At 40.9% G+C, this 14,575-nt stretch overlaps 2 protein-coding genes across 2 annotated transcripts; one reads left to right on the forward strand and one right to left on the reverse strand.

Annotated features, from left to right (window-relative positions):
* Nucleotides 1-2,742: 2,742 nt before the first annotated feature.
* LOC127264746 (myb-related protein 2-like) lies at nucleotides 2,743-6,946 on the reverse strand. The gene is made up of 8 exons (XM_051294252.1): nucleotides 6,813-6,946; nucleotides 4,469-4,706; nucleotides 4,161-4,386; nucleotides 3,995-4,071; nucleotides 3,861-3,918; nucleotides 3,709-3,781; nucleotides 3,553-3,622; nucleotides 2,743-3,470 (listed from the first exon to the last, which is right to left on the reverse strand). The coding sequence occupies exons 3-8, from the start codon at nucleotides 4,375-4,377 to the stop codon at nucleotides 2,847-2,849; spliced, it is 1,119 nt and encodes a 372-aa protein (XP_051150209.1). The 5' UTR covers nucleotides 4,378-4,386; nucleotides 4,469-4,706; nucleotides 6,813-6,946; the 3' UTR covers nucleotides 2,743-2,846.
* LOC127264747 (uncharacterized) lies at nucleotides 6,908-9,139 on the forward strand. The gene is made up of 12 exons (XM_051294253.1): nucleotides 6,908-7,167; nucleotides 7,299-7,363; nucleotides 7,427-7,499; nucleotides 7,636-7,654; nucleotides 7,744-7,863; nucleotides 7,963-8,032; nucleotides 8,187-8,230; nucleotides 8,334-8,375; nucleotides 8,473-8,532; nucleotides 8,648-8,715; nucleotides 8,805-8,862; nucleotides 8,939-9,139. Exons 1-12 carry the CDS (start codon nucleotides 6,908-6,910, stop codon nucleotides 9,032-9,034), a joined length of 975 nt encoding a protein of 324 aa, XP_051150210.1. The 3' UTR covers nucleotides 9,035-9,139.
* Nucleotides 9,140-14,575: the final 5,436 nt, after the last annotated feature.

The following is a 14,575-nucleotide window of genomic DNA, read 5'->3' on the forward strand; positions in this document are numbered from 1 at the left end:
ATAATCATCTTAATGAATTATTTTTATTTAATTTCGTTATTGAAGTTTGGGTAGTGAATAGAGTAAGGATTTCATTGTTTATGCCGATTTATTTTTCATATGCTAGCATCGTGTTCTTATTGTATTCTTTTCTGACATTCTTAGCCGTCGTTTATCCTTGTTTTCCTACCACTGACCATAAGCTCTGTTACAACCCTTATTGAAAGTCTCTTTGATTCTTTATATTAGATTCGAATATTTAAGTAAGGGAGATTTGATTTTTACTCAAGCCTATAGGATAATCTTTTGTTGCACTACCTGAGTGTTGAGCCAATTATACACTTAATTCCTTCATAGAGCATATGCGAATACACTTTATCTTATGAGGTTGACTTGGCTTGATGTGTTGAATTTCGGATTGAATTGGTTGTGTTGGATTGATTCTCTTGTCATATTGAGTCGCTTGCGATTTCTTTTGCTTATTTCGAATCTATGCTTGAGGGCAAGCATGATCTAGGTGTTGGGAGGTTTAATAGTTAGAAATCGTATGCATTAAATGTTCATATTATATGCGATATTTGATTGATTTTTATTGGATTCTACCTAATTTATATGCGTATTGTTTATTTGTTGTGTGCAGAGGGCAAATATCAAATTTGGTGTAATTGGCAGAAAAAGTAAAAGAAAAATTCAGGTCATGGCCATGACTAACTATACCCTCTTGACATGGGAATTTAGTTAAAGGCCCAAAAGCCCAGCTACAAAATAATTAGAGCAAAAATTAAATAAAAAGAGAGGATCACACACAGAAAGAAAAGAGAGGACGGCCAGAGAGATACACACAAGAGTAGGAGACTGACAGACTCATAGATCACACAAGAGCAAATCGACAGAGAAGATTTTCCCTCCCACTATGACTTTATTTTTCTCTATTGCTCTTTGTTATTTGATTGTGGAGTAGATATTTTTCTAATTTGAGGGATGATAATGTTTTGGTTCTTATGTTTTGAAGATTCTTGATTTTCTTTATAAAAGTTCTTTTTAATTATCAATATTTGTCTAATTCTGAAAATAACGTTTGTGATTGTTAGATTGATTGGATATTTTGGTACTAATATTTAAGTTAGTATGATAATCTAAAGTCAATTCAGGTAGGATATCCGTAATTGTATTCGCACTTGAATAGGTGACAACCAGGTTGAATAGTTCCTTCCCGAAGGTTAAACAATTGAATCTAATTTCTCCTCTTAGGTAATAATTGTTTTGAATTGGATTTTTCTATATTATAACGTGATTAAACAATATTTCTTATGGGTGCACTTAGGTTTATTAGCTTAATTAGAGGTAGTTAACGGTCGTACCTTAATTACCTACACTGTAAGGAAAAATTGGTTGTCAGAACGTATTGATAACTATAATCAATTTATTGATACTTTAATAAGAACTAACTTTATTGAGTTAATGATAAAACACAAGTGTTATAAGTGCATCATCCCTTGAGCCCAAACATCCCCTTAATAGCCAGTTCTCCCTTAATTTATTTGCTTTGTTATATTATTTTTATTAAATAATAAAATAAAATTCTTTCCAATTATTTTCTGCATTAGAACACGAAAGAGTGTTACACACAATCCCTGTGGAGACGAAATCAATGAAAATTGGGTTCTCCATCCTACTCAAGAAAATATCCGGGCTTGGTCTCGCAATGAAAGTTAACAATTGTAATTGTACGGGAGATTAAACTACAAAATTGAAAGAATCAGAAAAAAATAGTAGAAAAGAAAAGGATCAAATTATGAAACGAATAATTGAAAAAATAACATGAATTTAGAAACAAAAATAAGAAAAACAAACAAGAAAGCAAAATAAATAAAAGTTGGACAGTGTGTATTATTATTTGGATCGATCTCATATGTTGGCTCCCCTTTAAATAACATTTGATGATCCTTATCCGTAATATCCTAGCTTTCCCATTTTTATTCCATCCTTTTTCTCCGATTTCCTTTTTTTTGTTTTTTTTGTTTAGAAAAATTCTCTGATCACTCTCCCTGATCTATATATTAAAAATTTTGTTCTCTTTTTTTGATCGGATTAAATTTTTTTTTTTGGTACATGGATTGGGGTTGCTTGGGCCGACTCATGTACTCTTTCGGATTGGACTGCCAATCACTTCTCAAAATATGTGGGAGTACCAACTAACAATATGATTCTAAGAGCTGACTGCAGGTACACATTCCACGTTGAAATCAGTTTGTCGCGGGGATTTGGTTTGTCTTCCATCTGAAATTGCTTTTATTTTGAATTAATGGCTAGGTCCTATTGTTATATATATATGCAACAAAATAAGCCACCATAAGCGACGCCAAGCAGTATTGGAGGTTGCCGTTTAGTTAGGCCTCTGCTATGGAGTGGGGACCTTGTCAAATATGTTGTGTTGGTTGGATCGACTTGAAGCATGCTTTAGCAGATGCACAATTTTTGGATTTTGGAAAGAATTGGATCGCTTTTAGTGTGAGTACACACTTGGGGCATATTTTGATTAAGAATTGCTAATCAGCTTTCTCGGAAATGGAAGCTTAGGTCTCTGGACATGGAGATCGACAATGGTGTTGGTGATAAGAATGGGAATGAGATGGATGAGTATGAAGAGTGCTACAAGTGTTTGTTTTTTCGGGGTTTCGTTTGAATCGAATTCGCTATTTATGTTTTTGTTTGGAGAGGAATAAGATTAGTTCTACGGAAAATCGACTGTCCAAGCTGCAGTAACATTATAGGAGCTTCTACATAAATGTCTAGTTTACATTCTCACTCTCTCTATCTCTCAAAGAATAGTCGATATATCTGAATCAATAATATGTTTAATCATCTCAGCTACAGCTAAACCGATTCAAATCCAACTGGTTGCAGCAGCTGGAATTGGAATTCGAGTCGTTCTTGTAGTCTGTGTTGAGGTCGAGTTTCCCTGAAAACAATGGCAGCGATCGCTTCGGCTTCTCTGAATTCACCATCAAATGAATTCCATCGTCGCTGCTGCTGTGGTTGAATAGCCCGCCATTTTCGGAGCAGTTGGCGCCGCCAGTCCATCCCTGATGCCCAATACTCATTGTTAAATTGCTGGAATCAGTCTCCATCCCAAATGCCTTTTCTGAATTTCCATTGCTCCGTAGATTGAAGGGCCTCATGGCCATCAGATTATGGTACAGCTCCTGATCCCTTAGAGGGCCTTCGGATGACGTCAAGCAGCTGTCTATGGAACAATCTGTGGGCTGAGACGTACGCTGCAAATCTGAGAGTTGTTTATTCATTCCTGGAAATGCAGAGTTGAGGCATTGACTCGATACTTTGGACACCAGATCGGATAACTGAAGTTTGGCAGCCTCTAGGTTGATCGTTTCTGAGCTGTGTCCACCGAGCGTTTCCTGCGCTTTCTCCAGTACAGACTGTAGGTATTTCCCTTGCGCCTCTAACCGCAGCTGCAAGTGCCGTTGTACCTATGCAACGAGCATGGCAATTAGAAAATCGAATTTAGGGCTCTTTGTTTTCTAGGAGCATCGGTATTTAACTTTTTTTTACCTCAAGCTGTTCATGTAGCCTCTGTTGTACTTCAATCTGCATTTGTATAGCTTCGCCTAAGTGCATATTCCTGATTTAAGGCACCATAGTTACGTCATGATCAGTTTCGAAAAATTAGATGAATAACATCTTCGGAAGATTGTTAAATAATCTTACTTGTTTGTTTGGCTCGACCTGTTTTGATTGCTAATTCCGGTACCAGTTACCCCATGAATTCTGTCTCCAGTGGCTGCAACAAGTTCCAATCTGTTAAGTACTATAAAAATGCAACCATTGTTTTTCCTGCAAAGTTGCTGCGGCTTTCTTACCAGTTTTGTTGCTCCCGCTGCTCGTCTGACTGTGGAGGTTCTTGCTGAGCCGGTATTTCTGGAAGCCGAAGACAAGAAAATTAGATACATGAAAAATTCGGAAGCCCCATTTTCTGTTGATCAAATAGTTTTACCTGAAGGTGACTCTTTAAGTGGTATAAAGTCAGTCCCTGAATTCCCATAAGCTTCATGACTGATTTCGGAGTAGCCTCTGCAACAGAAGGAATAGTTGAGAGATTAATCCAATGCAGAATCTCAATATTAGTCTTCTTGTGAGTTAGAAATCCGGCGTATGCTTACTCTCTGCTCCACCGAGTTGATTCACAGCTTCTATGAACCGTTCGTGGAGATCTGGAGTCCATTTTAGCCTCGGCTTAGCATCCGTGGAAAGAACAAGTCCTGAATCTCCAGTATTGTTCACACCTTGAAGGTACAAGTGCCTTTCGGGTGGGATAGGAATTCTTACAGACGAAGGTTGCTGCTGAATGTCCTTCCCGTGTTGGTGGTGATGATACATTCCAGTTGCCTTCAATACCATAACGTGCAACGGTTCAGCTGGCGCACATCTAAGTAAGAAAGAATTGGTTGATATGAAGAAATAACTCTACCTCGATTTCGCCTCAGAATTCAACTTATGGTTCTTCTGTTTTCTGCTTAGCTAAATACTTGGAGCAGATGCTTCGTGAACCAGAATACCTTTTCCTCTGTTGGCTAGTTTCTTTCGACAATTTTTTAAGTGTGAAGCTCATGCCCGAGAGCTTTTATAGGCACAAAAAGGCCGGAGTCCATCAGAGAGTAGGTGTGGAATCTTATACATGGCCAGAAGAACATCAGATCCAATCCCATCTGTCGAAACATGAGAAAAGAAAAGGTTATTGTTCTTCCATTTTCTCTTCACTACAAATTTGTTAAATATTCAAAACTTTTACAACATGTAAAAACTACAAAGCTAGATTCACAGCCTCAGTCCCAGTCTTTTCAGTGCACTCGTATTTGTCATCCCCAAAGTCATTCGGAACCTTATTCCTGGTGGACTGGAGGAATCCACTATCCATGATGCTCCCAAAGTAGTCATCATTTTCTTCTCTGGGAAGATTCTGTTGACTAAACCATACGCGACACAAGGTAAGCACTGCTAAACAATTTGCACAGTCGCACAACACAAGCAAATTTGTTGTTGAGTCTAACTAGCCAAGTTTAACAAGACTATACTATACTATATTATTAATCTAAAGGATGATGCAGAGTAATGCATCTTTGTCCCACCCTGAAGATGTTCGAGCATTAGTTCGAGTTAGGCTTTTCAGGAAAGATCATTTGATTCTGATATGTGGGGATGTTTTTTTATGCAGTTTGCAGGAATCTACAGAGACCTTTACATAAAGGTTTTTAAAAGCAAAAATTCCTTGATAGGTTTTTTGCTGGCATGTGGATAGGAATGAATTCATCCCTTCTCGTGCTACCTAAATTACTTCTAGCCTATCAGCATGGCATCGCGTACGGTATTTTATAGTCTCCATTGGTACTAAGTGACTGCTAACATATTCCAAAACTTAACAAATATGAAGTTATTTAACTATATCTGAGTTCTATCGCGAATCTAAAATTAGAAAACAGATCGTCTTCCCAATAGATAATACTAAATATTGTCCTTCTGGTTTATCTTCGGGGGAAATGTTTGTCTATCTCAGGTATCTTCATCTTCTCCAGCTTAGTTAAATGAATGCATTGTTTCCTTCTACCCAAACAAATAGTTTCCATATCTATTTTTATCAAAACTTTCACTGGATATAAATAGCAGATATTGTCAGACTGCTACACAATATGATCAGAAGCTTCAAATTAATTTCACATTTGACTGCATAATTTCACCCAAAAGAAAAGAGAACCTTCTATTCACAGCACAGAATCAGTAATGTTTGTGTGTTTGAGCATTTCAATCATTATAAACATAACTAATGTAGGTTTTAGACTGGCTAGCACGATCCAGACCCAAACACATGCAATCATATGATTGGCAGGCGTAAGACAAGAAACGATATAAATGGCCACAGAATACAATTCGATGCAGAAAAAAAATCAATGAAGAGGGGCCATGAGAAGAAATTCATCAGATTCTGAGGAATGGAATCTGAGAATCTTAACTCAAACTAAAGGCGACGAGCCGTATACTCAAATGCCAAGAATTTGAGTTTATTCTTTCCTACTCAAGGCCACAAAAAATGGGTTCCAAACTTTCCTCTTCCATTCTTTATGCCTATATCCTCATTCATGGCTTAACAGAGATATGAGTTTCAGATGCCTCCACAATCAGGCATAATCAATTGATTTTGTTCTCCTAAGTACTGTCCTTTTTGCCCAAATATCTCCCTGTTCCTTGTTCCCTCCTTACTCTTTTAACTACTTGTGTTATATCTATTTGTTTTCATGTTTTTAAACTTTCTGGTCAGTCAAATTGCATGTAACTAAGTAACATGACAGCTATGTTGAAGCTACAATAAAGGGGTGGATTTGATGTTTATGAATATAGATATGTGTATATAACTAAGTAACAAGAGCATATATACCATTTTTGCCATTGTGGTATAATCTATGGCAATCAAGTTCCTGCAATTAGTGCTGTCAATGCAAGGCATATTGTCTTCATCAAGAAAATGGCAAACAGGGAATCAGAAAAAATATATGGAACTTATTCAATCTGTTTTCAGAAAGTAATGGAAAAGGGAAGAACCCAAGAATTTGAGCATCTCTGGGAAATTGATTCATCTGAAAACTAGTTTGGGGGCCGGGGCCATTCATGATTTTACTTTTACCCTTCATAATTAACACATTGATGATTCCACTGCTCACCTATTCTCAATCCTAGGTTTTCAAGTTCTAGAAAATTTTTGGATAATTAAATGCTTGAATGAATAATTCAAAGTGAAAAAATCTGGATATAGACTGTAATACCTGTCTTATTTCCATCCACCAACTGTTTGATGGCATAATTTCTTGTCGTCATCGGCGCACCGCCCCAACGCCCTTCCAGCTTCACCAATTCCGCCATGGCCGCAGTGCTGAGCTTCAATCCGACTCCTATTTTCCGATCGGTTGCAGCTCGCAAGTCGGCGAATGCCAACAGAGCCTTATCCGTAAAGGCATCGGCAAAGGCTTCGGAAAACCCTTCCGCTTCGATATCGGCGCCGCCTAATTTCACGCCCCCGCAGCCGAAGCCATTTTCCATCAGACCGGACAGGATTTTCGACATCCTTGGAGCTTCGCTCGCCTTAATCTTCCGCCTGGGCACCAGCGCCCTTGCATCAGGGTAGTTAATGTGATTCCTTCCTTCATCTTTCCCCAATTTTCCGCCATTGTCGAGCTCCGTATACCAGAATTAGGGTCACAGCCTTCTTTCTTCAGTATCTACATCAAAAGCTTCGCCTCCATTAATTGCAGGTACTCTATAACCCTGGTGCCTGAAAACGAGATTCCATCCGATCAGTACGCTCTAAAACTTGCCGGTAAGCAATTAACAGTCCGATTACGCGCGTATGAGCAATTCCTGAAACGAAACACCTTTTCAGGTTTCAAGGTGAAAGAAACTTCAAAGTTAGGCCCTCGCCCGGAGCAACCAATCGAAATCTACGAGTTTGAGAGGTAATTGTGAAAATCAAATTTCCGGAACTGACAAACTATTGCTTGAACATTATGAAGACTGAATGCATAGTTCCTCTGATCTGATCTGATCTCCTTTTGCCTGATTCCTTCCATAACGCACGCTGGATTCCTCCAGCTGCCCATTCTGTCGCAAGGTATATTGACCAATTTTCTTCCTACCGTTGTATATGATCTGCAATGCAGTGCTGAATTGATATCATACAACTTTTCACGTCGCTTGCAGGTTCGGGAAATTGTGTCAATATTGGATCTTGATGTCTTGTTCTATCCATGTCCTAGAAATGGCCCAAATTTCCGTCCCAAAGTTTCTCAAATGGGTGGGAAGCAGCAGTTCCCCTACATGGTTAGCCATGGAATATAATGTCTTCATATATGATGCCTGCTATAAAAATCATAACTTGTCTACAGGCGTGCTAAATCTTCTTGCTCTGTTCTTGCTTAGGTGGATCCAAACACGGGCGTTTCTATGTACGAATCAGATGACATAATTAAGTATTTGGTCGGGAAATACGGTATGTTGTTGTTTTGTATCAATCAATTACATCCTTGGCCGTTTGAATCCAAGAGAGAGAATGATAGAATTATTTATATAAGGCAACCGGATGATAGAATTGGAAGGCCTTTGATATTTCATTAACTCTTATTAAGTGTTTTTTCCTACTTCAGGCAATGGAAATGTCCCGTTTCTTCTGTCACTCGGTTTGTTAACTGTAAGAAATATATTAATTCCAGATTTAAATCAATAATCGTATTGTAGAAAGACTTTATTGATTGATCATTCTCCCTCCCCCTCTGCTGGTTTTTGTGTTGTAGACCTTGACAGAAGGATTTGCCATGATGGGTCGAATGGGGAAGGTATATAGATAGATAGTTTCCACACAAAATATGTGTAATTCGATGGTCTTAAAATGTGCTCATCATCATCATGTCGTTGATCATTATGCTTATGCAGGGTTCTTCCTACACTCCATCAAAGCTCCCTCCAAAGCCGCTTGAGATTTGGGCGTACGAGGTTAGAATACAATAGATAGAATATATTATTAGATTTTGTTCGATCAGGTCTTCGCAAATACAACTAGCGAGCTGAGTAACTTCTGACGTTGGATCATCCGCTTCCCCCTCTTCAGGCTTCACCGTTTTGCAAAGTTGTGCGCGAAGTGCTGGTGGAGTTAGAGCTACCTCACATACATCACAGGTCTCTTCACTCCGTCTTCTAACATTTATTTATTTATTTATTTATTACCGTTTCAATTATTCTACTTTGGAAATATTTGCGGCGTGCAGCTGCGCACGAGGGAGCCCGAAAAGGCAAGCGCTGTATGAGAGAGTTGGCCATTTCCAGGTAGGCTTTGGCTTTGATTTAGCTCTACATTCAATTGACAATTAATTGTATTGTATTGTATTGTGTCATCAAACAGGTTCCTTACTTAGAAGATCCAAACACAGGAATTCAAATGTTTGAGAGCGCTGATATTGTCGACTACCTAAGAGCCACTTACACTCTTTCATCCTAGTGTGGATTTCTATCTTTTAATTTTGATTTTGTAGTATCATTTTACTTTTACAGCAACAAATTTGGGGCTTCAATTCAATTGCAGTAAAATGAAGGGTGGACTAAATAGGGTGGTTTGATTATCTATTTACTATATATTTGAGGTCGATATGGGTCTCGTACAATCAAAAAAATTTTCTTAAAATAGGTATTATTGATATAATTAATAAATTTTCATTAATATATATAAGTATTATTTATATAATTAATGAAATTATAGCTAATAAATATATTTATTAATATTCAAATTTATTATTATTATTATTATTATAATTATTATTTATATAATTTAGATAATTTAATGTATTTATTATGTAATCTATATTGATATATTATTGTTGGACCCCAGGTCCAAAATGGTTTAAATGTCGAAGGTAGTGACTTCCACCAGGCTGCGGAGCTTTCATAGAGTAAGAATATATGACTTCCATATACCTTTGGACGACAAGCTCCATCAATCCTGAATTGACAACCTCATAAGGTTAATGGAAGACCATGGTACCTATAGGTCCGATATGAAAGGTTCTAGGGGTCAAAATGGAAGGAAGATGAACGAGGGTTCCATATAACTCAAGGCTGTCGGGAACATATCCCCGTAGACCGGCTAGAGTATGATGGAAACGAATCAGGGTAGGCTGCAGATCTGATCTGAAGGCAATGGAAGAAATCCAGAGCGAATGGAACTTGGTCCAAGAACAATGGAAGATGCTTAAGACGAATGGAACTTGGTCCAAGAACAATGGAAGATGCTTAAGACGAATGGAACTCGGTCCAGAAGCAATGGAAGCCGCTAGGAACTGATGGAAAGAGGTTATTTGGTGGTAGAGGTAGAAAGAAATGGGAGAATAATTGTAACCACCATTGTTAGTGGGAGAAGTGGTTATTTTAGTTTAGGATTACAAGTAGGAAAAAGAAACACATCACACACATGCACAACAGAATAATTCGTCTATTTTCATATTTTTCTTTCATGTTTTATTTTCGTTTATGCAATTTAATTCCGTTTAGATGTTTTCTGCAAGTTATTTACTCGCTATCCGTAGTTAATCATAGTGTAGTTCGTTAAGCGCGTAAAAATCTGTATTGCCCGACAACGGAATGGCTCTCTGGAGTACTTCCGGAGCCCACTCTGACGAAATTGACGAGCTATTTTTGGAATTCCGAATTGCAGGATCCAACAATTGGCACGCCCAGTGGGACCAAGTCGGGTTTGTGTTCGTGTATGCAACTTCGTAGTGGTAAAGTGATCGCCATGGACAATTAGAATCAGGGCTCAGGCCTTAGTATCGGTGCAGGATTTCCTGGAACTGGAGTGCCGGTTCATCCCAGTGGAAGCCGCACTCTAGGGCTGATGAGAGAAGAGGAATCATCATCGACCGAAACGATGGTGACCAAGGTACGTAGGGAAGTGAATCGGTGTATTCATGCCGGAATTGGGGATATCGCGTACGAAATTTCTAGGCAATTGGCTGATGTGATCCGGCCAACTGTGAGGAATGAAGCGTTTCAGATTCGCGAAGAGGAACGTCGAGCAGCGGCCAGTGGAATCCAGAATTCTGGAATTCCAGGAAATACATATGGAGGTCCGAAAGGAATAACTCCATCTGCTAGAGGGACTCCATCCCTCATAGGAAACATCGGTTCCAACTTGGTTCGGGGAAACACTGGATCGCCTAGGGGACCGAAGAGTGGAGCAGGATTGCAATTCGGTACTGTGACGATTCTCCAACGCCCACAAGGAGGGCAACCCAGCGGAGGCTATGACCTGCAAATGGTAGGAGGACAAGATGTCGCAGGAAGCGGTGTTTACGGAGCCCATCCAGGGACAGCGCCGCCAGGGCAGGTCACAGGGCAGCCTAATTGGAACGCACCTCCAGCGCTGTGGGCTCAGCAAGCTCCATATGCTTGTCCTTCAGGGAGGAATGGCTGGTCAAGCTTGGGGACCAAGAGGGCAGCCGCTGATTCCTAATCAGCATGAGGCCCGACCATTAATAGATACGGATAGTCTAGTGGAAAGTATCCGAAGAGCTTTCCCATGAATGAAATTTGAAGAGCGACCGGTGTATCAAAAACCCTACCCAGCTTGGGTAAGTGAGATGATGCCGTTGCCTGTTCGAAATAAAGCGCCGGATTTTACACTGTTCTTAGGCGAAGATAAGAGATCAACGATAGAGCATATCGGGAAATTTACAGCTCAGTGCGGAGATTAGGGAGGAAATGATTAGTATCGTTTACAATTGTTTTCTTTATCTCTGAAAGGTACTGTGTTTTCGTGGTATACATCGTTGGCTCCAGGTACTATGCAGTCTTGGTCGGATTTGGAGAGGCTTTTTCACGACCGTTTTTATACGCCATCAGTGGAGACTACAATATCCCACCTGGTAGCAGTAAAACTGGGATATGATGAGCGAGTGGCACAACTTTTGGAGAGGTTTCGACAAGCTAAGACACGGTGCACAGTGCAGATCCCCGAACAACAAGCAACTGCGATGGCAGTGGATAACATGCGATCAGATCTTCGAGATCGGCTGGGAGTTCAGGATTTCCAGTATTTTTCGCATTTAAGTGCACTCGCAATGAGAGCAAAAAATTTCATCCGAGAGAGACGGGATGCTGCTGTAAGTAAGTGGAAGAAGGATGGAAAAGCAGGGATAACTTGCTGTGCGGATGATGAAAGTTCAGCCGACGAAGATTTTGGCGAGGAACAAGATGTGTTAGCGGCTCAATTGTTGAAAGGAAAAACTTACTCCTGTTCAGCATTAAGGGGTAAGGAGATCGGAGGCGTGCAGTATACCTTCGATGAGTCTAAAGTAGAACAGATTTTTTATCATCTGCTGAAGGACAAACAAATCAAACTCCAAGACAAGCAGCAAGTGCCGTCACCAGAGGAATTGAAAGGAAAAGTGTACTGCAAGTGGCATGGGAGTTATACACATGCTACCGCCAATTGTACGTACCTACGAAACACGATTCAGAAGGCTTTAGACAAGAGTAGACTGAAGCTAGCAGAAAAAAGTATGCAGGTGGATGCAAATCTGTGTCCTGCACCATCCATTAATACCATGTCCACAAGAAGTCTTAAGAGACAGAACTAAAGGGAAACAACCAGTTCGGCAGCCAGTTCATGAGCGACTCGGGCCTAGGATACCACAACGGGGTTCAGTTTTCGATAGGCTGTCTGTGGGAAAGATGCCTAATGGAAACGTTGGAAGTAAGGAACCTAGGGTTGTAGTGAAGAGCCCTAATCTGAAAGTGACGATCCCAAATGCCCGAGAAGTTCGGGAATGTCATAATAGGACAACTAAAGCCACAGCTCCAGGCTCAACTATTAAGCCGGATGCCATGGTGGCTGAAGTGAAAGTGGCTAGTGGGAAACGTGTCTGGACCATTACGTCTACTGATCAGATCACCATTACTCCAAGAACAACACGGAAACTTCCATCAGCCGTAGATTCGGAGAAATGGACAATCATGTGCCGGAGGCAAATACCAGGAGGGCAATGGGTGACCTCACACGTTCCCGAAAAAGAAGGGCACAAAGGAAACGACTACAGGCTAAGTTGGAAACTCAAGGTGTTCAGCCAAACCAGAAAAGTGTAGGGGCTAAAGGCAAGAAAATTGAATCGGAAATTTAGCAAGCAGCAAGTCGGTATGAAAAAGCCTCAAAAACCCGTGAGCAGAAGGAGAGACCTCAGAAAAATCAAGAGTTGCAACCTCGCCTAATTTTCTCTACTCCTAACACCGGACCCACTCCAAACTGGCAACGCCGATGGGTGCCGAAAACTACACAATCGAAGGAGTGTAATGCTGAAGTTGGTCAACTATCGGTTGTGGGGGTATTTCCGTTTGAGTTCAAAGCCCCAGAAGGGGAGAAGAATTATGAGGGAGTGACCGTAGATGAAGAGCCAGTGGCAGAATGGAACGATGTAGTGACAACAGTCACGTTTGATCGGATTGGATCCGGGCAGAATAAACACGTAAAGCCCCTGTACGTTCGAGCTTTAATGGAATGACGACCAGTGGGCAGAGTACTGATAGACGGTGGCGCATTCTCCAACGTAATGCCGTTTCGAACGTTCAGAAAGTTAGGAAAAACAAGGGATGATTTAATACCAACTTCGGTGCGAGCTACAGATTTTATGGGAAATTCGTATAAACCGGCATGTATCGCTACCATTGAGGTACAAGTAGGCACCAAGAAGTTCCCCTCAGCGTTCGTAATAATAGACAGTCGTCCTTCGTATGCAGCATTATTGGGGCGAGACTGGATTCACGCTTGCAAGTGTGTACCGTCAACTTTGCACAAGAAGTTGCTGTTCTGGGATGGTGATGAGGTTCAAGAAGTGGAGGCGGAGAAAGACCCATCGCAGCGGAAGTCACAGCTGTGGATGCAACTTTCTACTATTCGAAGATGATCCTGTTTTCCAAAGTAATCGCCTCCATGCCTAACGAGGGAAATTATGAATGTGTGTTTAGTGATAATCAATTCAGAATTCAAGCGAAGGCCGATCCACGGCCTACGAATGAAGAAGACTATGATGAATTTCGAATACGTCGAAATTCAATTTGAGCCACATAGAGCAGACTCTGTTACGAATACAGGGCCGTTCCAAGCAAGTTCCACAGAAGGTGGTGAACGGTTCGAAATAGGTTTTGTGGCGAGTTCAGAGCCGTCTAGAGCTGGCCCCTTGGAAAACCCTGGACCGCCTGAAACAAGCTTTGTTACGCAACATCCAGAGCCGGCCATAGCAGAATCCGTGGAAGAAAGGAGCAGCTTAAAGGAAAGTTCAGCGGCGACGGGGAACCATACAAGGAAATTGCCGGTGAAGTAGAGTTACCGTCGCCCGTGCATAAAACCTATCCAGCGTTCCAGGCCCAAGATCCACTGGAAAATGTTGACCTCAGTGTTGATGAAGTCCCGCGAATCACCAAAGTTAGTGTGCTGTTAACATCAAAAGATCAACCTGTCTTGGTGACACTTATAAAGGAATACCGGGATTGTTTCGCTTGGGATTACGACAAAAAGCCAGGTTTGGCTCGAGAACTTGTGGAACATCGGCTACCCATAAAAGCCGGATACAAACCCCACAAGCAGCCGCCGCAAAGGTTTAATCCAGATGTGTACCCGAAGATCAAGGAAGAAATCCAACGGCTGTTAGGAGCAGGATTCATTCGGACTTGTCGATACCCGGAATGGGTGGCCAATGTCGTCCCCGTACTCAAGAAAAATGGTAAATTACGGGTATGCGTCGATTATCGCAATCTGAATTTGGCAACACCCAAGGACGAGTACGTCATGCCTATTGCCGACATGTTAGTAGATGCAACCGCCATGAACGGGAGTCTGTCGTTTATGGATGGGTATTCCAGCTATAACCAGATTTTCATAGCTGAAGAGGATGTTGCAAAAACGGCATTTCGATGCCCAGGAACCCTTGGGGTATATGAGTGGGTGGTGATGCCGTTTGGGTTGAAAAATGCTGGAGCGACTTACCAATGAGCG

This window comes from Andrographis paniculata, unplaced genomic scaffold, assembly GCF_009805555.1.
Source record: "Andrographis paniculata isolate CXL003 unplaced genomic scaffold, ASM980555v1 Contig71END, whole genome shotgun sequence".
In the NCBI taxonomy this organism is placed as follows: domain Eukaryota; kingdom Viridiplantae; phylum Streptophyta; class Magnoliopsida; order Lamiales; family Acanthaceae; genus Andrographis; species Andrographis paniculata.